General features: G+C 40.1%; 1 protein-coding gene across 6 annotated transcripts; it reads left to right on the top strand.

The window, feature by feature from the left end:
* Positions 1-83: 83 nt before the first annotated feature.
* PATZ1 (POZ/BTB and AT hook containing zinc finger 1) lies at positions 84-23,413 on the top strand. Of its 6 annotated transcripts, XR_011135208.1 has the most exons (7): positions 84-1,414; positions 3,800-3,863; positions 7,138-7,209; positions 9,637-9,808; positions 15,915-16,052; positions 17,984-19,189; positions 20,464-23,413. XR_011135208.1 is itself a non-coding variant. In XM_009687518.2 (6 exons), exons 1-6 carry the CDS (start codon positions 126-128, stop codon positions 18,400-18,402), a joined length of 2,154 nt encoding a protein of 717 aa, XP_009685813.2. In that variant the 5' UTR covers positions 84-125; the 3' UTR covers positions 18,403-19,488. The 6 variants fall into 6 exon arrangements, 5 of the variants coding, with proteins under 5 accessions (XP_009685813.2, XP_068767886.1, XP_068767883.1 ...); XM_009687518.2 differs by lacking the exon at positions 20,464-23,413 and having other exon boundaries at positions 17,984-19,488; XM_068911785.1 differs by lacking the exons at positions 7,138-7,209; positions 20,464-23,413 and having other exon boundaries at positions 15,980-16,052; positions 17,984-19,488.
* Positions 23,414-26,401: the final 2,988 nt, after the last annotated feature.

Below are 26,401 nucleotides of genomic sequence, written 5' to 3'. Positions count from 1 at the left end.
CGCAGCGCGCGCCGCCGCCGTCGGGCCCGGACAGGGGCGGGGAGCAGGAGCAGGAGGCGGCGCGCGCCGCCGCGCGGCCGGAGAGCGCGCGCCCCCTGCGGGCGCCAGCGGGGCGGCGCAGCCCCATGGAGCGGGTGAGCGAGGCCGCCGCCTGCGGCCCCTCGGCGGGCTGCTACACGTACCAGGTGAGCCGGCACAGCGCCGACATGCTGCACAGCCTCAACCAGCAGCGCAAGAACGGCGGCCGCTTCTGCGACGTGCTGCTGCGCGTGGGCGACGAGAGCTTCCCGGCGCACCGGGCGGTGCTGGCCGCCTGCAGCGAGTACTTCGAGTCGGTGTTCAGCGCGCAGCTGGGCGACGGGGCCGGCGGCGGCGGCGGCGGCGCGGAGGCGGGCGCGGCGGAGGCGGCGGCGGCCGGCGGGGCGGCGGCGGCGGCCGGCGGCGCCGCCGGGGGCGGGCGGGAGCTGGAGATGCACACCATCAGCTCCAAGGTGTTCGGGGACATCCTGGACTTCGCCTACACGTCGCGCATCGTGGTGCGGCTGGAGAGCTTCCCTGAGCTCATGACGGCCGCCAAGTTCCTGCTGATGCGCTCCGTCATCGACATCTGCCAGGAGGTCATCAAACAGTCCAATGTGCAGATCCTCGTGCCCCCCGCGCGCCCCGACATCATGCTCTTCCGCCCGGGGGCCGCCGACCTCGGCTTCCCGCTTGACATGACCAACGGCGCCGGCTTGGCGCCCAATGGCAACGGCATTGCCGGCATGCCCGAAGACGAGGCCACGCGGGCGGCGCTCTCTGCCGCGCAGTCCTCCCTGCCTGTTCTGCAGGGGGTAGACCGCTTGCCCATGGTGGCAGGACCGCTGTCCCCACCGTTGCTGGCCTCGCCCTTCCAGAACGTGGCTGCTAACGCCCCTGCTTTAAGCACCAAGAGGGGCAGAGGACGTCCCCGTAAGGCCAATCTCTTGGACTCCATGATGTTTGGTACCCCGGGGGGCTTGCGAGAGGCGGGTATCCTGCCTTGTGGCCTCTGTGGAAAAGTGTTTACGGATGCTAATCGTCTTCGTCAGCATGAGGCTCAACACGGGGTGACAAGCTTACAACTGGGCTACATAGACATCCCACCCCCAAGGCTGGGTGAAAACGGTGTCCCTGGTCAGGATGACCCTGATGCACCCCGAAAAAGAAGCAGGACGAGGAAACAGGTGGCCTGTGAGATCTGTGGCAAGATTTTTCGGGACGTGTACCACCTGAATCGGCACAAGCTGTCACACTCTGGCGAGAAGCCGTACTCTTGTCCAGTGTGTGGGTTACGGTTCAAGCGGAAAGACAGGATGTCCTATCATGTTCGTTCTCATGATGGCTCTGTGGGAAAGCCCTACATCTGCCAAAGCTGTGGAAAAGGCTTCTCCAGGTAAGAGAGAGCTTATAAGAATCAGAGATGTCAACAAAGACCTAGGCAGTTACCTTTCCCATGCCTTGGGAAACAAGAACAATGAGAGTGCTTAGGATAGTTTGACTGTTCCAGTTTAAAGTGTCTCGAGAAATGAGACTTTCATCATTTCCATTGGGAGGCTATTCTACAGACTCTTGAAAAGATTTAAAAGTAATTAAGACGTAGAACTGGGAGCTAGTTGGCTTCTGGGTAACGTTCCCAGCTTTGTCCCAGACTCAGTGTATGTGTGTCCTTGGGCAAATCAGTTAGTCTCTCCCTGAAACGACTCTTTTGTGAAATGGGTATTGAAATAATTACCTACCTCACGTAAGTGTCTTGAGACTTCTGATTTGTAAGCAGTGTGAAGGTGCTGTTGAAGTGCAAAATAGTAATACATCTCAAGATTGTTATTTTTCTCGTATCCATTTTAAACTTTCTTTTTCTTAACTTCCCTTCATTTCTCTTAGTTCGTAATGTTTTTTTATCACCCCAATGTGAAGGAAGAGGTGAGATTTCAAAAGCTGCAGCATCAAGTATCTTTTAATACATGATCTTTGTGTCCTTTACATCCTTCTGAAGGGGATCCTGTTTCTACCCTGCAACATATGTAAGATCTGTGCATTTAATGTTGCTGATTTTTTGTTGTCACTTTTTGTTTGCGGGAGTTCAGTTAATAAGTAGAGTTGTTTGATACACGCAGCCGTGCTAGTGGTATTTGACAGTCTGAATTAATGAACTTGAAACTTTTTTTGGAAGTTTGATGCTCACTTTGAGGCTAGAAGTAGTGGGGGGTGAGGGGGATGCACACGCTCCATGTTACTCCTGTAGCAGCAGTTGATTTGCTCTAACAGGAGGGAAAGAATCAAGATAAGAAAGATGAACCAGAAGGCTGAACCAGAAGACCTTATCCCAGGTCTATAATCTTTAAAAATTGTGCCTCCGCTACCTCTCTTTTTGATAGAGGGACTTTTTGTTACTGAAACAAGTTTTAAACTTAGATTTTTCTTTTTAAAAAATCAGCAATAATTAGTAGATCGGTTTTTTTAAGGACTGCAGATTTGGGGATGGAAGGTCATTGACTGGAAATTTCATCTGTTTGCTAGAAGTAAAAGTATTTTGCTTATTACAATGCTACCTGAGATCATCTGCTAGTTTTAATTATTTTTAGTCACGCGTAAAGATTTCTGCTGTTGCTGTATGAAAGATTTCTATGAACAAGGGAAGGTGAAAGGTGTTGAGTTCTCATTTTTCTCAATGAGTTAACAGACACTAACGGTGTTATGAAAGTAAACAACGGAAACGTCTACACATCTTTGTAAAATCGAAGTCTGAAAAGTTGAGAATCTTTCTTAAATATCAGTACGCAGTCATAGGTGTTGCACAGAAATGAGCAAAAGAAAAGTCAGAAGCCTGATGTCTAATGTGAGGATCCTTTACTTCATTCAGAAGCAGCACAGCACAAAGTGAGGTTCCTAGGTATGGAGTACCTAGAAGGACCCCTAACCAGTCTTTCCGGTTACACAGCTCTAGCCCACTTGCTGGAGCATCAGGTTTAACAGCCAGACTGCAGAGTTCAGTCTATTTTCTGTCTGCAGTGTGTGAATTCCATCCCGCGTCCTCTCATTGGCGCTGCTGGCAAGTTGGGGGAGGAGAGGGTGGAGAACTTGTTTCCAAGCAGTTTTGGCCTCATACAATGAAAAGCTTTCTTCCCACTAGGAGAAACTCCCACCAGGAAAATCTGCAGCTATTCAGTCTTCTCTTCCTCAAAGTAGGCTTTACTGATTGTGAAGAACGGTCCAACTTTTTTTTCAATAACAATTTGCTCTTCCATTGCACCTTCTACTTGGGACCTTCAGAGCACTTTATTTGTATTAATGCAGTCTCCCAACCAAGCCGTGAGTTTGGACAGTTTTATTTTCACCTTGCTGATGGAAAATGAGTCGCAGCAATAGAGTTTATAGAGTCAGTCTTTTTTCACAGAGGTGCTTCAAGTTGGGATTCTTACATCCATGTTTGGGGCATAAACCAAAAGGGACCAATTTCCAAATATTCAGCTACTGCAAATCACAGTGCCATGACTGTCTGGATCTAAATAGGATTTTGGAAGGAGACATGCAAGTTTGAAAACGGTAGTTTGCATTTCCTATTTCCTTTGATCACTGAGTCATAATTTCTTCCTGAGAAAATGCTGCCTTGTTAGCAAGTTGGAGAGAGTACTTATCAAAGTAGAGCCCCGGTTGTTGGTGATCTGGTTCCTGAGAAGTTTAAATTTATTGCTGAATTTTTAATATATCTATCAAAGTGAACTTCTCTTTTTGGTTAAAATAGTAAATTCTTATTTTAATATATGTACTCTTTTTTAAGGCCAGACCACTTGAATGGACACATCAAACAGGTGCATACCTCAGAGAGACCTCACAAGTGTCAGGTAGGAGCTGGGGGAGGGGTTAGATTGATGTGTGGGCAATTATTTATTTATTTATTTTAAGGCATTGGATTTACAAGTGTGAAAAGAATTACCAAGTGTCAATAAAAAGACCATGAATGTGTAAATTGGGATAAATGTTTGTAAATAACAGTGTTCAACAGTGACAGCTGCTTTACATCCCTCCCATCCCTGTGGCCCCCTGTGTCATCTGATGCTTTGGCCCTTCTGCCTCCCTCCCTTTCTGCCAGATGTTCTTCCCTCCTGCTCTATCCCAGTCCCCACCCTGGATCTCATACCCTGCCACTTTGACCCTGAGCTTCAAGTCAATGTCACAAACGATACCCCTTTTTTTTCTTCGGTATTGCAGTGGTAACCAGCAGGAGGCTCCAATGCTGACTTCATTTTTTTTAGAATAATTTCAAATAAAATTGGTAGCCTATCATCACTTGCCAAGATGTTCTTTTTTTATCATATAGCCTTCAGAACATTGCACTGAGCAAAATTGGAAGCTTTTTTAATCCCAGTGAGAATATAGATAACACCATCACGGTATCCTTTGTAACACGATGTCATAATGATGTGTATAGTTTTTTACAGTTAATAAATTATTCATCAGGATTTGAAAGAACAAATCAAGAAAGATCTTCTGTAATTCATTTGTAGAGGGATTTAAGAGGTCCTTGGAAGTATTAATTAAAACTGAAGTTGAGAATCAGCTTCCATTGTCACCTACTGTCTTCACATTGTTGTAGGGTAAACTTTTAAAATGTTTGTTGGGCTAACAGTCTCCGTGCTTGGTCTCTGAAGGAAGATTTTATATTTTTTTTCATTTATTTATTTTAAGAAAGTTGGAGCAAGATACCTTCCATTTTCTTTGAAGACAGTGAAGGCTGGGGTGTTTTTTTTTTTTTTTCCTATTTTAGAATTTCTAAGCACACTTCATGAACCTAGTCCACCCTACTTGACTGCTGCCTCCTAATCTGCATTTTTTTTCTGTCTGTTGACACACCCTTGCTATATTTCCTTCAAACCGTGAGAGTTTTGGAATGTGTTTGCAAATTTAAGTAATACAGTGAGCAAGTTTTCAGACATTTTGAGCCACCTAAAGGTTTGTGGATTTGTGGAACCTCAGCACCTTTGAAAATCAGGCCATAGAGCCTTCCCATTGATTTATCAGCTTAACTGGTCTAAAGTCTTAGGTTGGTTTAAGCTTCTTAAGATGATTTAATGCTATAAATTCATTTAAATTGGAAAATTCCACTCACAGTGAGTACCTCACAATTTGAGGATAACAAGGGGTGTAGGTAGATGAACTGAAGATGACTAAAAAATTTTAAGAATTTTACCCATAAGCCCATAAGCCAATTTTGCCCATGTATTTGCGTGCAGGTACAAAAATGGATATTTAGGACCCCCAAACTGTCTTTTGTCAACTGATACCTATTAAATATTTTATAGTTTTTTAATTGTTTTAAGAATTTTAAATGTATGTACTAGGTAAGCATGAATCGGAGGATGCGCTCCGAACTAAAAAGTCAAGAAATACGGAAATTGTGCAGCCAAGCTCAACTCTGTCTCCTTGCATGCATGTATTTTGCGATAGTATTTTCTAAGAACAATCTTTCACATTTTGTTTTGTTGATTAAAGTGTCATGAGATTGTAGGCACTGTTCATTTCATTTAAGAGCTGTAGGCTGTAGGCTGTAAGCATGAGGGCAGAGTTGAGGTTGCCTTTTCAGGCTTTGGTTGTTCTTCATTTTTGACTGCCTAACCTTGCAAGGTTAACTTCTCATTCATATCAAACAAGATGTAGAAAATCGGTTAAAGAGCTGCTGTGTGTCTTTGCAAAAACTCCTTGACAATATCCTGTCAGATTTAGAAGGTCCTCTTAAATATGTACAGATCTGATATATATGGTACAAACTACAAAAAGGATGCTGTCACACTGAAAATGCGTTTCAAATATGAAAGCTGATGCCTAAATTGATAACATTCTCCTCGTTATCTCCTAACCAGTAACACTTCTATTCCTGGACGTTTTTTTAGACACAGAATCTGGCCATTAAGGAGGAAAGTAGCTTAATATTGGCATATGGTTTCCCCGCTTTCCATTCTTTTTTCCATTGATGTCCTTTGGAAATTTAGCTCCCCATGAGAACAGATTGAGCAGCATTGAGCATTCATTTTGAATCTGTTGAATTCCTGTTGAAAATTCCAGTTATTGTCAGACTGTGTTTATTGCAGAAGAGAAGGACTCTCGGTAAATAGAAAAACTTTCCAGAATCCTGTATGCCAATGGCATTCTTGGAAGTGGCACTATGTAATAATTTAAACAACATTCGCTAGCCATTTACCTGAGCCCTTCATGTGTCTTTGCAAACCAGTGTATATAACATTTTATTGATGTGGCATCGCAGTGCATTTTGGACTATCAAAACAAAAGCGGGACGGTATTGGTATAACTTCAGGGCAGATAAAATGAAACTGTGAGAAACAGGATAATTTTAAGTTAAACAGCATTGTAACAGCTACAGTTCGCGGTGCTCAGCATGTCAACCTGCACTCGTCCCTGTACAACAACAGTTGGGCATCACAGATGTTTAAAAAACTATCCATAGATCCAGCACCTGTAGCATCGGGTGCCAGGCAAAGACCTGAGTCCAACCTTTTCATTACTCTTAAAACAGACTCAGAATGGGGAAGAAAGGCCTCCAGCAGAGCCATGGCATCTGAGAAATCGGATCCAAGAAGTTGCTTTGGTGTCCAGACAAGACACCAAATGGAACTCTGGATACTTTTCTCCTGGATTATTGTACTAATGATATGTGAGTTTTAAAAATCTGACAGCTGAGTTCTTGATGTAGGAGAAGGGGTAAGTCAGTTTGCTGGCCTTAATGGAGTAGTTCAGCTTGCTGACTTGTCTTGGGAAGGGGTGAAGCTGGGTGTTGGCTTTTGAGTGTGAATGGTATGAATGTTTAGACTGCAGTCTGGGAGGAAACAGTGATTTGAAAACCTGTGGATGGAAAAGGGAAGGGGGAGAAAACAGAAGTTTGTTCCTTCTCAGAGACAAGAGACAGGTTGTTCATCCAGCAATTTAAATAAAAACAGAAAAAGATGCAGATTAAATTACAAAAAGACTTCTGAAAACTAAAAACTATTTAAAACTATTTAAATTAACCTAAAATTGGCATCCAAAGTCCAGTGCTTTTCCCCTTGATTTCAATGCAGAATGAGTTTCTTCCTGTCCTAATTTCTCTTACTTCCTGCCTATTAGCAGGAAAATGGCAGCCACCATGGAATAAGCTCAGAGACATCCACAACCATAGAAAAGTTGAAACTTCAAGAGGTATTTCTTAAACAATGTTTTTTTTTAAACTTTATATATATTCTTTTTTATCTATTTATATACCTGTGCAATGTTTGATAGGAAAGCACTGGAGTTTTCTTCTATTATTAACAATTAATGATAAATACTTAGCACTCATTTAGCACTTATATCTTTTATAAAATAAAACTTTTTACTTTTTTACTTTTTTTGCTCTATACCTTTTACAAATATTAACTATTTGAATATTAACTTTGGGGTTTTCTTTAAACCTAGTCCTGTCTCCCATTGTTATGATTCAGCTAAACTGGTTCTTGCTTTCTCCACTGGACTTTTTTTTTTTTTTTTTTTTTACTTCTTTGCAGATATACTTAACTCTATAAGTTTATCCGAAGGTGAACTTTGCAAAACTCAGCATCAAGACTGAGAAATCAAACACAGAAATGATTGTATTGCCTTTCCCTAAGCTTTCCACTTGATCAGTTCAATATGGGACAGATCTGTTTTTACTTCTGGCATCTCTGTATTTATGTGGTTTGTCTCTGGTCTGCTTCATAAACTGATGCACTTCCAATGCTTTTATATGGACGCTTACTGTGGCTCAATATTAGAATTATCGATAATGGACCTTTTGGCTGTCATCCTTGATTGCCTAGTAGTATACCTTTAGCTGATACCCAGCAAGTGGACTAGTATCATTCCTGGAATCTTGATTTAAATGAGTATTTACTTCTAATAACATTTTAATAAATGAAAGCTGCACCTGTTTTGCTCAGCGCTGTGTCCTGAGATTTTGACTGAAGAGAAATCTTTCATGTTCAAGGATGTGCTTCTTCCCCACTAGTGATTTATAAATCTTTGTCCAGTGAGCTTAGTTCAACTCTGTGTATCACAGAAATCCAGGCTATTTCACTGTTGTCTTTTTAAGTACATTAAGTCCTGATCCTGTGAGGTGCTGAGTGTTCCGCCTGCTGCTGAGCAGCCTCAGTTTTGTGGGAGTTTACTATACTTAAGCATCTCGTAGAATTGAACAAGTAGAGTCTACAGCCTATTGAAATTGATAGATGCTTTCCAGTTGCCTTCATTTTTTTTTAAATTAAGCTCTTGATTAACTAAATTACATAAAATTATATTGGTTATCCTCTTCTGTATTGTCAGTTTATTTTAATTTACCATTTTGTAATTTTAGCAGTTGTTACTTTACGAGTCTGGTCTATAGTGAAACAGGTGTCTTCTTTAATTACACTCTGATCCTTGAAAAGACAGAATATATCCAGTTCCCATGTCTCTTAATATTCTCATATTATCTCCTTGGGGACTGTGGTTATACATCTTGAATTGTATTTTTCTATATAATGAGTACCCTACTATAAACCAGATGCTGTAGACTCTTGAATGTCACTGTTGCCCACTCGGTGTGGTCATTCTAACATATGTTGCTTATGTTTTTCTTCCTGCACTTGTGAGCAATGGTTTCAGACTATACCTTTAATAACTTGCACGGTGTATTGCTGATGATTTATGACTTTTATTCGCACGTTAAAGATATGGCAAGCCTTTCAGACTTGGCAGACCAGTTTAGTAAGGCCATGTGCATGGTCTGTATACCTGCCGATTGCTATGATTATAATAATAAAGGGGAAGGAACCCTCCCTCATCTGTCATATGACTTTCCTCTGGGGAGTGGACAAGTAGAACCAATATTATCTTATGCCAAATCAAACTTGTTTCATAGTAGTAAGTGGAATACGATACCTTCATCGGGGTAAGTTATAAACAGATTACAGTGTCATGCAGTTATTTTGATATCTGCTTCCTTCTGAGGCTTCACTTCTACACTTAACTGTTGTCTGCCCTGTCACTGTGGATACCAGGATGGCTCTTTTATAGTGTCTTTTGTCATCTTCTCATCCCAGCCAATTCTTTGATGCTTCATTTATGTGTTGTGATAGTCCGAAGGGGGGATCCAGTGTAATGAAGTCCAGAAGTAATGAAGGTCAAACCAAAGAGTAAAATTTAGGAAGGTGACAGAGAGGACATTTTGAGCTGTTTAAAGTGATTATAATGTCTCAGTGAAATAGCAGAATTTACAGTAGCTGGAGTGATTTGTGCTATTTCTGTTATTAAATGTTAGTTAAAGTTTTAGTATCTTCATCCTCAGTGAGGAACTAAGGCCTTACAAATCTGCCTTGATTTAAATTTTACTGACTGTAGTGTGTTAGAGCTGTTTGCTTGCTTTCTTAATTCTTTTTTGAGTAGTAACGTCGCATCTTGTGCAGTGTGTTGGTGATCTGAATTTTCTGTTTGTGGGGGAACGGCTCATGCGTCATGTCATTTGTGTAATTGCACAGGGTCTGAGATATTTACTGTAAAGAATACTGAATAGATTCAACAGAGTTGAATTTGTAGCAGAGTTGATAAGTCACATGGTTCTCGTTGTACCTGCAGACTTGTAATGCTTCCTTTGCCACTCGTGATCGACTGCGCTCACACCTAGCATGTCATGAAGACAAAGTTCCATGCCAGGTGTGTGGGAAGTACTTGCGGGCAGCATATATGGCAGATCATTTGAAGAAACATAGTGAAGGACCAAGCAATTTCTGCACTATCTGTAACCGAGGTAAAGAAGAAACTGTTTCTTTGTTTCATTGGGCTGGGACAACGGTTGAGGGCAGCTGTAAGGCTATGTGATTCTGTCTGCAACAGGAGGAGATTGTACCATATGTGTGTACATATTCTTTCTTTGTTTTGTAATTAAATACTGCATTTGAAACTGATGGAGTTTTTACTTGGCTAACAGTATCTGAATAAATTCAGTTTAAATGTGAAGCAAATTATTTTTAAACAAGAATTTTACTTGGCGAAGTGCAAGATCCCTATAAAATAGCCACTCTATGTTGCTTTATCCCTATTCACCGTACACCTTTCTTTTCCAATACTAGTTGGAACTGAGTCCTGCATTCAATTTGGGTGAAGAATCTTTGAAATACACACCAAGTTGAAAATGAGAAACTATACATGGAAGAGCTATGTGATGTTATCAGTCTTGCTTAACCTCCTGGTGCAGCAGTAGAGTCAAGCTGCTTCTCCCTCTTAACCCAAGAAATGGCTTTGTACTAACTTACGTTTCTAAACAAATCTTGTAAAGAGCACTAGTAATATAGTTTTATATATATAAATACAGCTTTGGAAGCTTTTCCATCTGTTCATGGTACTCTCAAATTTGAGAAAGAGTTGTAGATTTAGGCATTGTGGGATGTAAAGCAAGCTGGACAAATTTCAGAAAGAAAAAAAATCTTTTTGTCTTTTTCTTTTTTTGAACGATGAATACACAACTTCAAAGTATGTTGTTGGCTCACACAGACATACGGGAATACCTAATGACTGTAGGAAGAGGCTGCTGTTATGTTTTGGGATCCGACTCTTGTTTTTTCTGATGAGTTAGTGTTGGATAACGTGTGTTCCCTTTTCTAATTGAAGAGAGGTGAAATCTTCTGAGAGAGTGCAGGTGTTCTGTATTTAATGTGAGGACTGCACAAGAATGGAGCTTTTGGGTGATTAGGAGATGATGAGTAATGTGAGGCATTAAATTGTAAAGGAGACTTCTTCCAGTAGCTGAACCATCTGTTAGGTCCTGAAAGTGGTATTAACAGTTCTTGTGGAAATGGTGTCTGGCTGAAACTCTTCAGATTCTTAAACTCCAGGTAGATGATACAAAATTCAACTTGGCCATCTTTTCAGGTAAAGGCCTATCTTCTGAAAAGCTGCTTAAACTTATCCAAAATCTTCTTGCGGTAACAAGATAGAAGATCCTGTCCAAGATCAAAGCCCTGTTCCGCTTTCCTTCGATTGAATGTGGTTCTGAACAGGAACTCATTGGTTGAAGGGAATTGTCATGTTTCCAGGGTTTGTAAGCCTGGGTTTCACCTTGATTACCACTGGATGTCACTGCAGCTCTTCAGAAATTCAGCCAGCCTGACAAAGACAGGTCTGGCATGCAAACAATGAAATGATTAGTGGGGTTATTTACATTTTACAGGTTGAAATGTACAGTGGAAATGTAAATAAAATGTACACTTCTGTGTAGGATACGGATATTGTTGTAGAGCAGAGTATAAGCAGCTACTTTCTTCCTGCAGCTTGCGTATTTCATATATGTTGTAAGTGAGAATTTGGTCTGCTGCTGTGAATTTCAGTTCACATCATTACTTACAAGCAATAATTAATCTGTTAAATTGTTGTTAAAGGTTTATCCTTTGTTAAAATTCAAGGGGAAGGGAAGTTACAAACTGGATTTGTCAAACAACTGTATTATGAACTCAGTATTGTGCCCTGTGAATTCTGATTACAGCTTTATGATCTATGGTGTCAGGATTTATCATTCAGTATTCTAAAATCAAAAGGCAATGTTCATTATTCTAAATATCTTTTCAATTGTAGGGTATAGATATATGCAACATGCTGGGAAATTTCTGAATTAAAACCTCTATTTGATAGATACTGGTATAGTTGGAAGATACGTGATTCCCCCTACAGTCCCCACATTGTGATTTTGCCATGGTTATGGTGCTTGTGCAGTGGAATTTTGTTTTGTTTTTTCCTCAGCGAATGTGCTGGTATATTTTTCAATTGGAATTTAAGTGATGTTTGGTATAGTAATTGTCAAGGAAGAAGGCAAAGATTTTTAAAGACTGCTAATAGAGAGAAGTTTGGATGCTGACAGGAAAAAAAAAATCAGGACTCTGAAATACAAGAAAAGGTAGCTCTTACACAGCTGAACATATCCTAGTATTGAAGTCAGAATGGGAAATTCAGGCTTAGAATCCGTCACTTTATCCCATCAGACTGAGGGCCTTTCTGTGGAATTTAATAAAGTGTGTCTTGCTCTCTTAAAGGTTTAATGGATTTAGGATATAGGAAATTCAGTACCTTGACTGAAAGCAATAGCCACGGACTTGCTGTATAAGATGTATTCCCATTTGCTGATTTTTATTTATTTACTTATTTACTTTAGAAATGGCAATATAATCTCCAAAAATTACCATCTGTGAGTTGATAGTTTTTTTCAGGTTATTTTCTTTCTTAGGATCATTCTGCTTAGAATAATTACGCAAGCATCCAAGTCTCAGTCAGGGAAACTATGCAGTGTGTTTTTTCTGGGAAGAGGTATCTTTAACGAAAACATGCAGTATACTAGGTAATTAGATTTTCAAGTTTTTACATTTTGTGAAAATTGTTTTCCTAACTGCATCTCAAGATTTTTATCTGTACCCAGTGAGCAAGACTGCTAAGTTAGAGGACAGCCATCCTGCCCTCCTATTCCGGTAGTTCTTTTATTTGATGGCATGAGGCAGATTGACATTTCCCCCTCAAAAAAAAAAAAATCGTTTTAGATTTTTTTTTGAAGTTCTTGTTAATGTTGAATTGTTTAAATGAATGATGTTTTTAAGAATTCAACTAATGCGTGCTCATGAAATCTAAGCATCATTTTAAGACAAATTCTCTTCAATCCATTTAAATTAAAAAGACCTGTTACTACTTACTTGTTGCATATTCTTCTCTTGCCATCCTTAGTAACTTGATTAGCTTGGGTTTTGTTGTTTGATTCATTTTCCCAAAGAACCTAAAATAGAGATTAATCACTTTGGCAAGTCTAGAGCTGGTATTTTTGTAGTAAAGTGTGGCAATTAATAAGAGCAACTTAGAACATCCATTTTCTGTTTCAGGCCCATATGCGTTGTCTGTTTCACAGAAATCAAGTGAGTTAGCAGAAGAGTGAATTTTCCTATGAGGCATTAGATGGAATATTTTTTACAATAAGATGAATTTTTTCATTCTTAATGTTGGATGCAGGGTCGATTAAAGCTAGAAGAATACTCCAGATGTCCTAGCTAAACTCAAATTAGAGTTTTTGAAACAGGAGCATCCTGCAATTATTTCTGTAACCTATCTCCTTATAGATGGTATCTAAGAGATCAGCAGATAGATCTCATTTATAGGAAGCAGGCCATTTCCTTTTATGCATGTTTTTAACGTTGGTTCCTCTGATTTGAAGAAATATTTACTCTGCAGAGCTGTGAGATGTGTATAGATAAAGCAATAAATACATTCCTTCTTTAAAAAATGAAAAATACTGCCACTTTATCCTTTGCATTAGCCTGATTTCTTCCCTCTTCTTCTCACCTTCCCCCCCCCCAAAAAAAAAAAAAAAAAAAGATTTTAACAAGTGAAGGATTACTGTTTAGGAATCTTCCCCCACCTCTTCCTAGAGCAGGCATTCATAATTATGGCCTGGTGAAAATAAGCCATCATTAGTGTCTCAGAAAAAAATTAGGATACAAATAAGAAAAATCTCACTTCTGCCAGTTTCCTATGAAGCAGTTGGCAGTCTTATAGCTTTGATGGAAGCTGACTCACATGTTCATTGGCCAAGTGCATAAAAGGGGGGCTAACACACTTTGCATGCAATTTTCATTATATAAAACAATACAATCTACAAATAAAGTTGCAGAGGTCAGAAAATACAACATATTGCAGAGATTCCGACTCTAGATTTTCTTGTGTCAATTGTAGTATAGGAAAACACTAAATACCTGTATGTAGTCCTCTCTTATGGCTGGCTGTGAGATTTTGATGCATTGCCATGTGAAGAGGCTCATCTCGGCATATGGGTAGTTATTAGACACCGGTAGGAAATAAGGGAAGTACCTTGTAGCTGGAAGTATCACCGTTACAGCCATACATTGTGTCCTTCTCTCTACCAGTCAGATTTTGATTCTTTCTCTGTCTGTAGTGAATTTTGGTAGATAGGGAATACATTTTCTGGTGGCGTTTTATGTCTGAAGGTAGATTTTTTTTTTTGCATCATTTCAGAGGAGAATATCCTTATCTTAATTCCCCAGATGACTTGGCCTAGATGATTCTGCTCCCTTGTATTTTGTGAGTTGTTTTTTGTTGGTTTCTTTAGTTGTAATTTTCTTGTTGGATCTACTTTTCTGTACTTTTATCTTCAACTCAGGGGTGTGCAGTAACTGCCTTTTGTTCCTTCTTAGCAACTTGCCATTTTTCCCCTCTGGCAGGTTGCTGTGGAGTTTTGTCTTGTTCTGTAGGCCCTGTATATGCAATTCTTAATAACTTCTGCAGTTTTTAGTAGCTTCTGAAGACTCTTTGAAGAGCCGGGTTCTAAGAAAAGTCTTTGCAGAGGGATATTCTCTAGGATAGGCAGAGGGAATTTTAGTGTAAAGCTACACTCGTTATTAAATTCAGCGCCTGAAAATAGTGGCTGCTATCAGAAAATCCACCCCGGAAAGGTGTGCTAGTACTGGTTTGGCACTCTTCCTAATATATTGTTACATCTCACCAAATTTAAATGCAGTTATTTCACTATGGAAGTGGCTTTGCAGTAGTATATCTACTCATATTTAAAGTGAAGTATTGGTATGAAAGTTGTCTTGCAAAGGCTTCTGCTGTAAATGCTGTATTAGTTTAAAAAACAGTACAAGTTTGTGTGCAGACCTTGCTCACGTTAGTAACAAAAACTTAAGTCTCAGTTTTTCTCTATTCAGAAAGGGGACCTAAAGCTCTGTGTTTGTGACAGTGGAACTTGTAGTGTGTTCTCGGTTCGTAAAGGAAAATCTTTCTAACATGCAAGTACCATAATATTCTATTTGGAATTTTAAAATGAAAGTTGTTGTCAGTAGGCTTGCCTGTGTAGAAATTCTTCAGAACTTTGTCCTCTTTGTGCCTCATGTTTGGTCCAAATGCTTCTAGTACTAATTGCAAAACTTTTTAAAATCTGACTTCAAGAACATTCCAAAATATACCTGAGAGGATGTATTGCATTATAGGAAAAGGTCATAGTTGTGAGACTTAAAAATATATAAACTAGAAAAGCACATGCTCAAATGTCAAAAACTGTTGTGTTTCGAAATCAGTGGTTTGAAGTATATGTTTTTAATTTCCATGTTTTGGGCTTACAAATCAGAGCTAGTAGATGTTTTGAAATTTCATCAAGAAAAAAAAATAATTTTTCCAAAGTTGTGCTAACTGCAAACAAACTGAGGTTTTTAAAACTTAGGATGAACTGAATGGGGGAAGTACTATTTTTCAAAAATTTCTGTAGAACAAAATTATGTACCTTAAAAAAAAATCAATAGTTTTAACTTTCTGCTTTCCAGGAGTCATTATAAATGCTAGAAACTGAAGGATAAGCACACTAAGTGCTAAAAAGGGATGTTATTAAATGGCGTTCCTTCAAGACTTAACAGTGTGAAAGAAACCATTTTAAACTACCTCCCAAAAGTTTGACGTATGATGAAGGCATTTTTTATTAAAATAAATTAACCCCTCACAAAATGGTGAAGAGACATGGGTGCCCTTTGTGTCGTGTCTCTTCTGCCTTTTTTCCAGAACATTTTGTGTAATCTGCTAGGTTTTTTTTTTTTTTTTTTTTAACGTAGGATATGTTTCTCAAGGAGGCTGTTATTCTTTCATCATGACTTCCAAAAAGCAAATGAAATGAAGTCTAATGAAAGGTATGCATTGGATTCATTGCCTAATTATGTCTAGGGATCCTACTTGAGCATGTTATAGGTAATGAGAAATCAAGCTAGTATAATGGCAACTTTGTAGTAGGGAGTAGGAGCAAGAGAAAAATAACGAGAACAGGGAAGGCAGATGTGTGTCTTTGCTGGTGGCAGGATCTCATCTCCTTTTATCTTGTTTAGGTTTCTCCTCTGCCTCCTACTTAAAGGTCCATGTTAAAACCCACCACGGTGTTCCCCTTCCCCAGGTCTCCAGGCACCAGGAGCCCATCCCGAATGGGGGAGCAGCGTTCCACTGCGTCAGGACCTATGGCATCAAAGGCAAGAGACTCCCTGCTCTGCACCTTGCTGCTCTGTGCAGAACTTTGTGTTGTGGGATGTTGGGCTGGCGTGAGGAAGGGGAGGGAGGAAGGACAGGGAAAATACTAGGAAGCAGCTTAGGGAGATGCAGAGAAATCATGTAGGGTCATGTTCATAGGTTGTAATGTCTGTCCTTGGATGCCAGATTTGACAAGTCTGGGGGAGTGAGGTGGGCAGGTGAGGGTACTTGAATTCTTGGCAGCTTCTTTCACTTTAGCAATGGAAAAGGCCACGTTAGTTCATCTTGACCATCTTCCTAGGAGCAATCAATACTTCAATTTTACCTGAGGGATGTGGATCCTTGACAGCGACTTATTAGTCCAGTATACTTGAGTCTCGCGTCAAACCATGTTTCTGATTTCTGGTGAAGGAAGGGGGAACGACAGACTGCAGTTCATAAAGTTTCTTGAATGGTGAAAGGAATATCCATCCTCAGATTGATGAGGAACCATACAGCTATCTGTAGTTAAGCTTCTACTTTTTAATGCTGTTATTGGGGAGGAGAGGTAGAGGATAAATACAGTGCTATTACTTTTTTTGTTTTTAACCTGCCATTAACTTACTTCCTGAAAAAACAAATGTAAGAATTATTTCTGTAAGAATAACTAAAGAGTGTTTAGCTGTTGAGTATGTAAAATTCTATGTTACTTTATGTAAGATAGCTTGCTTTTTGCTTCGTGGTTCTGAGCTATCAATAGGCCAGGTGAAGCTGAAACAACAGAAAATTCTTTGAAACCATGGTTGTCGCAGAAAGTTATGGCTACTCTTGCCTAGGAGAACGCAGCAGTTTGGATTAAACAAAGTTTGTGCTCTGCCTTATGCCAATGGGATGCTCTAGCTGTGTATTTTTGTTTCTGTTGAAGTCCTCATAGGGTTACTACGCAAGCCCTTTGGTTCTGGGGTGTGTGCTGATTTAACAAGAGATTTACTCCAGCTCAGTGGTGTATTGATTTCATGCATATCCTGTTTGGTTCGTAATGCCGAGTCCAGAGCAAATCTGTCTTTTGGGTTGTGCCAAGTGGTTCTTTGGTCTTTTAGAGTTAACAGTAGATACAGCTTATTTGTATTCAAAGACTTGTTTAGGGGGTATGTCTGGGTTTCCCACGCTCATTCATATGCGCTAAGCAAAAAGCGTGGACAAACTTTCTTGGCATAATGTCAAAGAAGAATGGGGAACACTCCAAACATACCAATGGCTTTGCCAGGATATGTATCCAAATGACTTAAAATAGTATCTCTAAACTCTCTCCTACTTCACGCTGTAGTGTTTAAGGATGGAACAATTTTAGGTTATGAAGTCTGCATCTTAACAATGTTTTGTTTAACTTGTAAAAAGGAGCCCCTCCAGATTAAATGCAATTGCACCTCTGAGATTGCAGTAGCTCCCTACTGCTTTGCTGAGATATTAATGGGTAAAATATTTCCAGTTTCTTCACAGCTTGTCATAGCCTGTTATACTTGTTTAAGTTTCTAGACTCTCCTCAGAAGTATTAGCTGTATTTTGGAAGTGTGGGAAGTGTAAGCTAAAAACTCGTTATCAGGTCTGCATTTTTATGATGCCTGAGGTATAAACTTTGTAAGACATCTTTTGGGATTAAAAGAAATATTTTATAAACCTGAGACACATCATGGATGCACTAAGTATCATTGTAAATTCTTGATTAAAAACCTGAATGTGCTCTGATAGCAGCCATATTGTTTGTAAAAAGGAACTGTGGTCAAGGGCTTTAGAACGCAGGGGACTGTGATGTTAAGTGTATTTCATTCTTTCATGACGGGCATGAATGAATCCAGTGGTAACTGACATCACCTATTTGAATGCTTGTTAAATAAATGTTTTGGGCAGGTGAGGTTCTGAAAACTTCTCTCTCTTCTTTTTTTTTTCCCCATAGAAGGCCAGAAATGTTCACATTCGGACCCGATTGAGAGTTCTGATTCATATGGAGACCTCTCTGACACCAGTGACCTCAAGACTCCTGAGAAACAGAGCACCAATGGGTCCTTCTCCTGTGACATGGCAGTCAGCAAAAACAAAATGGAGACGGAGGGAGAGAAGAAGTACCCTTGCCCTGAATGTGGCAGCTTTTTCAGATCAAAGTCTTATCTGAACAAACATATACAGAAAGTTCACGTCAGGGCCCTTGGTGGCCCGTTGGGGGACCTTGGTCCTGCTCTAGGATCCCCCTTTTCACCCCAACAGAACATGTCTCTCCTGGAGTCATTTGGGTTTCAGATCGTCCAGTCAGCATTTGCATCATCCCTAGTGGATCCAGAGGTCGACCAGCAACCAATGGGGCCAGAGGGGAAATGAGATCAGTTTGACCTTAACAAAGCAAAGCAGCAATCTGGCTATAATGATAAGATGCTGTGAATGAAAGAGAAGTTAATGAAATTTGGTTCTATAGCTGAGAATTTTTTATTCATTTTAGCTTCCCTCTTTGTCTCATGCCCCACCCCACCTTTAAACCTTCACTGATGAGAGGGAGAAAAGGCTTCTTAGCTGATGAATTACAGAAGATCATGACCTTGAGTAGGAGCCATGATTTGAAACATCAAATGGAGCTTTAAAGGCTCCTGCCAGTGTTCCATCATGATCTTCTAGAATAAACAAAAGTTGCCAGCACTGGTCTGAGAATCAGAGACAGTCCTAGTGACCCAGGCACCTGGGGGCCTACAGTTTATGCTTTTGTTCTCTCTATTCCCCACCTTCCCTAACCCACCCCAGAAAAACACAGTAAGTTTTAAAAACAGACCCATTATTGACTGAATATAACATTAAAGAAAAAGCCCCGTGGTACCTAGCAGGTTACAATGCAGTTGTCCTTTTATGACAGAGAGATATTAAGAAGGTGAGAGCATTTGAACCCCTTCTGCCATTTGTGAGGCTGTGAGTGCTGCAGCAGGACTGAACTGCTGAGGAAAAATCACCATTCAGAACAGGTTATTTTTGTAACTTTTAACCATTAAACTTGCTGTCAGGTTTTTAATTCTCTATTATTATTATTATTATTATTTTAGGACCTGTTGTAGTGAATTGCTACTGAAAAGCCGGTCTAAGGCGATATACAGAGCACTCTTAAAGCAGCAGTCACGTTAGGGTTAGTATTAATTTTTTTTTAGATGTATCATAATTAATAACTTGGCTAGTTGGTTGTTTTAAGTCTATGAAAGAAATAGTTTTATGCAAAAAAAAAAAAAAAAGTAAGGAAGAAAACATTGCAGTCTGCTTGACTGGTGCTCATTTTTCATGTGGGGACCTAGAGTATAAACATGATCAGGTATTGGGTAAACTCTATGTACCACTGACTTGTTTAGTGTGAATAAACCCGGGGGTTCACAGAGTGATTTTTGGTTTAATTGGATTGGACTCTATTAAAGAAGTTAGTATGTTACTTTATATCCCCTCGTTTTGTCTGGTTTTTGAGCAATTTAGCCACCTGTCCAAAAGGTGTGCAAATGAGAACCAGGAAATAGGACGTTAGTCCCTTTCTCACCTGTACTGTACTGTATCTGGACTTTTGGGCTCCAGTCCTGCTCTCCTGATCTGCCTTTAGTCAGGTTTGCAAAAGCCAGTCTTACACCTTTCTTTTCCAAAGAAGAAGGGTTTCTACTGTAAGAGATGGGAACTGCAAGCAGCAGATCTCTGAAAAAGAACTGATTACGAAATACAAAGAAGCTGGGCTCTAGGCAGTTGGAGGTTCCATTTCTGCACAAGTGGTATTTTCAGATGAAATAGTGTCCTTTCTTGGCCCTCTCTTTTCTCCCATATAACTTGTCAAGGTCTTTATGTACCAAACCCAGGTATAAATGTTGTATTATTAACTGAACACAGGGTTAGGAGTTAGGAATACTCTGAGTTATAATTATGGTTCTGCTGTTGATGCTCAAGGTCACATAGGACAGCTCACTGAATTTATTCCTGAATTCCCTGTCTCTGAAATTAAGAGTTTCTCTGCATCACCGGATTGTTGTGAGGGTTAACTAGTAAAAGTTTTAGTAGTGATTTGGTAATGTAAGCTGCTATGTATCTACTGAATATTACTAGGAAGGCCCGAATGAAGATCCTGAGTCTCGCACCAAACTTAAATTCTATGAAACGATAGCTGTCTCCATCATTAATACAGTGCTGGATCAGGGTAGACCACTGCAAGCCAGAACCTACATCCCCTCTAGGATGTATGTCTCTGTTAAAGGCAAACATTGCCGCAAGCTACGATTGTGGCACTCTGCACTGCCCAGTTGCTCCTAATCCAAACCCTGCAACTAGTGCATAGCTTAAATAAGACATTGGGGGATACATGTGATACTTTTTTGTGTTTGTTCTTGAGTATTTTAAACCAAGGATGAATAATCAATGGCTTTCTCTTTATAGCACCAGCACTTTCTAAAACGAGAGCATGTTGCTGTGGATTTGACATTTTGCTATTAATCGGGCTTAGGAGACAAGGACATGCTCTTCTCCATTCATCTTCCCCCAGAATCCCTGGAATAGGTATGACTCTCTTTTACAAAGGGGAAAAAAAAAACCCACAAAACTTCAAGCCAAAGCTTCTTGGAGTTGCTGTTGCTGTACTGATAAGCTTAGTGGACAAGTAGAAACAGAACATTGCAGAAAGGTAACAAACATTTTAAAACACCTTAGTAATCCAGACCATGACCAGACAACCCTGTAAGCTGCCAAGAGTTGCATCTGATAGGAGCAAGTCAAGATAGAGCAGACTTTCCAGTCAGCAGAACAATTCATCGAGATCAGCAAATGCAATTGCAGCCATGCTGACTTATTGATAACTCATGTTTAAGACACCAGGAGTAAGCCAACAGGGAAATACCTGTTGAACTGAAGCTGTATCCTGAAAAGGGTTTAAGAGTTTTGTGTTGCCTGTGTGGGAATTGCTATATAATTGAACCTAGGATGGGAGGAGAAAGGAGCTTACGTAAAAAGGCTATAGAAAGTTTCTGTCTTCAGTATTCCTATATGCACCTGAAGAGAGTGCATTAGTCATAAAAATTCAACTCCAAGTGCCAAGTCCAGAAAAAAGGACGCTTTCATCCTTGTTTTAGCTCCGCTGACTTTAGCATTACTAGTGGGATGAATTTTGGCCATGTGTATGGGAATTAATATTGCTAAAATGCTACAGAATTTGACCTGATGAAACAAATGAAAAGCCTTGAGCTAAAAAGGAAGCCTTCTAAAACACTGGCCGTGCATTTTGCTTGTCAAAGAAAATGCTTACTAAGTTGGCATGAATAAATAGAATGAAAGCTACTCACTTCTCAGTCTAGTGGACAGGGAAACAAATAGGCAGTAAGTTAGCAATCCTGAAATGGCAGTTCTGGATCATCCAGTGTAAATGGAAGAGATTTGCACCAACAGAGTGAGCGGTGCAGACTAATGCCAACAGTGTAGGAAAGCAGATTTTTAGCAGTTATATGTTTTAAGAGCTCTTGGCTTCTTTTGGGGCACGTTGTTCATTTTTTGATATGAATTTAATGTCCATACAAATTCTTTACATTCTCTACTTTGGGAAATGTCTGCTTCTCATAGAACAGAAGACAGATCCAAACAGAAAACTCTGCCTCAAGTTCAGAGTTCAAAGAGAAATACTTAACATACCCTGAGCTGCAATCTCACTCAGCTTTGTTTCTATTGTGTTTTTAAGTGACATATCAGTGTATAGATGATGATTCTCTTTTTGGGCCAGCCCTTCTTTCCTTATCATATTCTTTGATGGGATTGCAATCCAATGTTTGAGTCAATGCACTTCTGTGCCAGAAGTGAACTTCAGTTTGTACACACTTTGATAATCAAAGTAGTAGTATTTCTTTGTATTACAGAGGTACTTAAACCCTTCAACTGAGGCTCAGACCCTTGTGTATGAGGTATGATGAAAACATATGAGAAAGTTCCTATCTTGAACAATGTATAATCTAAACTTAAGATAGGACAGGAAAGGAATAGTTGCTATCATTTTATGGATGAATGAGTGAAACACAAGAGTAACTTAAAAACACTTGCATGCATGCTCAAAGGGGATGTTGAATTTAAGGGCTCAGATTTATCATCAAGTTTCTCTTGTTGCCTAAAGTAATTTTATCTTTACGTGCTGTTAGTCCACAACAGATGCAAGGTAAAAGCCATTTAATGGGGTTTCATACTGAGTTAAATTAAGTGACATTACCTTGTTTTTGCCATGTGCTAGACAGGTGCAAACAGACTCCTGGTGTGACTCATCTGATGCATAGTAATGTGATGGAGCGTGAGCTCTCAGTCTTAAGTGATTTGCCTATGACTGTCTCAAAATTGATTGCAGAACCAGAAATTGAACCCAGATTTTCCTTCTCTCAATCCAGTGCCTTAACCACAGTAGGACAAAATATTATGTGTTTGGGGGATTGTTTTGTTTGTTTTTTTTAAAGCCTAGAACTATAAGATGGTATGGAGTTGGTCTTTATACCAATCTTTGGAACAATTACAAATGCCCAGTCACAGTTTTAGACCTGTTTTGAGTGCCAGTGACTTAGGGAATAATTGTTATTTCCCAAGTATTCCCTAAAATTATTGTTCCTCCCTCGACTGTTATCAGCCGTAAGGAATGACTTGAATAGAAGAGCTGTGTAACTGAATGTCTATCTAACTCAACTAATTGAATTGATAGTATGAAAGCTAACCTAGATTTTGTAGGATCTGTTGTAACTTTAGTGTCTTGTTTTTTAACTAAATCTTTGTTCCTAGAAATCAATATCTGAACTTATGTCTTGAGTCTGGAGTGGGGTACCACTTTCAGTTTTAATTTTTTGAAGGTGCTTGCTTGAGGAAGTAGATGCCAAAGTAAATTTCAAAGGAACTCCAGACTTCAGTGTTGGAAGAATGAATGGCGAGCGAGAACTCTGGGCTTCATGAGAGATAAATGGACAAAGTGAAAACCAGCTACCAAAATTTTATGTAATGGGAACAGGAAAGGCTTTTCTCTATCACTCACAAATATAGTAAAATATTTTCAATTGTTCAGAATGACAGAAACTCTGAGAGCAAGTGCCAAACAAAACTGTGGAATGTGTTGGCTTTTTCAGCATTATGAATATACCTTAACAGCATTATGAATATTTTAACATAAATTAAGCCAGCTTTGCACCATTAACCTTTTGCCTGGGCACAGTACCTGAGTTTTAATTGAACAGAAGATTGAATCTCTGAGCTTATGTTCTCAGTGCCACCCCAAAGAGAAAGAACAAATCAGCAAAGAGGGGAAAAAATGGTAAGACGTAAAAGGAAAAACAGACTTGGGAAGAATCCCATGCCTCCTGAAAGACCCACCTTTTATCCTGAACATCCTTTTCAAAACAAGATCCTTCTGCTGGTTGTGAGTGAGCCTTTGGGTAGAGGTTGGCTTTCAACCCAGCCTGCTACTCCACATCCCTTTAAGAAGGCAATGTGTTCTGGAGCACTGAGCTCCTGGGCTGGACGCCTGAGGCCACACTTTACTGTTGCAGAGTCAGCAGCAACAACATTGGATTAATGTATTCCTGCCACCACGGTTCCTGTCACCTCCCTCCACACAGATTGCTTTGCCAGTGTGTTTACCTACTCAGGTGTATACAGCTCCGCAAACAACTGTGCTAGCTATGAACCAGACCAGAGAACTATCTGGCTTTAAAAGAATGCTTTAAAAAATAGTTACGTGATGTAATTGCAAAGTGAGGCGAAGTGGGGATGGCTGGAACTGTTAAGGCCTTATATTGGAAAACCACAGTTGTTTACTCTGTGACTGCCTATTTGCAAAGAATTAACACGTTGTGTCATCTCCAGCCTCCTCCTATCTTTTGTTTCCATCTGTAAAATGAGATGATGAGAACCCTTGGGTAGGAATGTTTCAAGATTTGTCTGGCATGCCAAATTGCTGGCAGTTGTGCTGCTGAACTCTGCTACAAAAGTTTGCCCCCCCTTGACTTTAGACATGGTACAAAGTTAAACATTTGGCCACACTTTTCCTAAAAGGTGATTATTTAAATTAATTTGAAGGCGGCCTGCCTTTATTGATCTGCTTTCAGGGTTTATGTGAATGAAGCTTCTCCTGGGTGGCCTCCCTACGTGTACTGCAGTTTTGGAGACCTGGAAGTACTCTGAGCTGAGATGTGCTGAAGGAAGGAGGTATTTGGTGTCTCACTGATGTTCCAGTGACTCCCTCCCAGGTCCTGGGTTCCATGTGGACCGTGGGGTCGCTTCATAAAGCCACTGGCTGCTATATATGCTCTTGAGTTTCCTGCAGTCACATAGTGGGCTTGGCGAAGTGCTTTTTCAATAGATCAGTCTGTCATTGTTGCTAATAGATTTCTGGCTACTGTATTTACAAACTGGTGCCTTCTCCAGGCAATTTTTACATGCCCTCTGCAAAGTTGTCAGACTGACTCTACTGGCTCTCGAATATTTATCAACGAAGCCTTGCTCTTGGGCTCAGAATTTCTCTCTTCAGTACTGTTGTAATCTGAAAATTTGCTGCAGTTGATGCTAATGCACAGTGTAAGAGAGAAAATAAAAGCCTGTTCTCAGATGTCCTGTAGAGTGAACAACTGAAACATGAGTGTGGGATTTGCCAGGAAAACTGGCATTTTTCCCTGGCTCCATGCTGTATGGAAGAGACAGTGCCTTGGAAGGGAAGGAGCAGAAAAACTTGCCATTGGCTCTGATGAATCCCAATCCTGCTTCTACTGAAGCTCGTGGGAATCCTCCCATTAACTTCAGTGCAAGCAAGAAAGGATCTTAGGTGAGGATGGATGACTCTTTCCCTACTTCAGTGAAGTCTCTTGCCTATTTATAGGCCTGCTTCTATTGAAACCGAGCCTGTTTAGCCTTTTTGGGTTCTTAGGGACCTGTTTGTATAAAGCAACTTACCTACCTATCTTTTTTTTTTTTTTCTATTGTGTGTATTTTTTGTATGTTCTGTTGGAAGGTGAAGCCTCTGTAGAGGGGGATACAGAAACTGATTTTTAAATAGTAATAAACCAAGAGAATTAAACTCTGCAGGCTGCATGCCTTCATTTCCTGGAGACAGAGATTAGAGACCTTGAATGCAGAGACACAGCCTATGTTTCTCATATTTCCGAATCTTCCTCTTTCCAGAGACACTTCCTGCCTGTGCCCATCTCCACAGCACTATATGAAAATCTGTACTGTCATGGGCAGATTGCAACATTGTGTGCCACGATGACCTTATTTTGACTAGAAAATCCTTTTTCTGAGGCTGTGTGATGAGATTTCTTAGCATAAGTGGATGGAGTAACAAATACCTGTGTGAAATTTGGTATTGTCCCTATTTAATACCTGGAAGGCAGTGAAAATAAAAATGAAATAGGATGCATAAATGTATTTTTGCAATGTTTCTGGCCTGCCTACCTCAGGTGCTAGGTCACTAGTCGAATGCATGGTGTTCTAAGCACAATTACATTATAAAAAAATAAGTAAAGCGTGAGGTGAAACTTCCCTGCATTCGTCAAACCTCTGTTCCTTTCTGGTCTTTGTGCCTCCTTGTGATTTAACCTGTTTGAATCCTAACTCTATAAATGGCGAACTCAACACCACAGTAACAATAGGTATTTGTTCTATTCTGTAGACAATTTAAGGAACCGACTCTTTGCTTTTGTAATAGACATAAAAAGTCCATGTACTAGTCCATGTATGAGAGTCTGAAAGGAACTAGCTCTGCATGCCTATGGCATGTGGGGAACTTAAAGAGAAAATAGAGAGATTTGCCTTTCTGCAAGGGAAAGAAGAGGCAACTCCCCAAAATAAACACAACCCCTCCCACAGCCTTCTGGCAAACACTTGCAGGGAGAGAGAGGTCTTTCACAGTACCCTTTGTGCCAATGTTTTTATCTACTTTCAGGACAGGTAAGGAAATAAACATCCAGAGGTGAAGGCTCTGCATTGTAAATGTATTGTCTGTGACTCCTACACTTTTGTGAGTAAAGACTAGTAGCTCTACTGAACAATTTGGTCTCTGCTCACATGTTGAATTACGAAGATGCCTCAGATCCCAGTCCCCAAAAGCCTGGCTAGGTAAAAAGGTGTAGCCTGTATGAATAAGGATCAGCTCGTGTGTTACGTTTTTTTTTTTTCATGGATACATGCTTATCTCCCCATTGCCTTTCTGTTGGTATGGGGTAAAGGAGTTGCTTGGTTATAATGTGTTTTTAGAGGTGGTTTATTTTCTGCAGGATCTGGAAGCCTTGCATATTTAAGTGCAACTCTATAACCTCATTCTTTCCACAGTGGAAGCTGACTCTTACGCTGATAATATTCCATGATTATTGAT

This window comes from Struthio camelus, chromosome 17 (genome assembly GCF_040807025.1).
Source record: "Struthio camelus isolate bStrCam1 chromosome 17, bStrCam1.hap1, whole genome shotgun sequence".
NCBI classification, from domain to species: Eukaryota; Metazoa; Chordata; class Aves; order Struthioniformes; family Struthionidae; genus Struthio; species Struthio camelus.
Note: the sequence above shows the minus strand (reverse complement) of the source record. Positions and strands in the feature narration are given on the sequence as shown.

What these genes read in the sequence shown, in the direction of transcription:
- PATZ1 (XM_009687518.2), top strand. Translation starts at nt 126, where the DNA reads ATGGAGCGGGTGAGCGAGGCCGCCGCCTGCGGCCCCTCGGCGGGCTGC. An exon ending in AAAAGTTGAAACTTCAAGAG is followed by an intron (nt 7,210 to 9,636) that starts GTATTTCTTAAA and finishes TTGTACCTGCAG; the next exon opens with ACTTGTAATGCTTCCTTTGC. An exon ending in CTGCACTATCTGTAACCGAG is followed by an intron (nt 9,809 to 15,914) that starts GTAAAGAAGAAA and finishes TATCTTGTTTAG; the next exon opens with GTTTCTCCTCTGCCTCCTAC.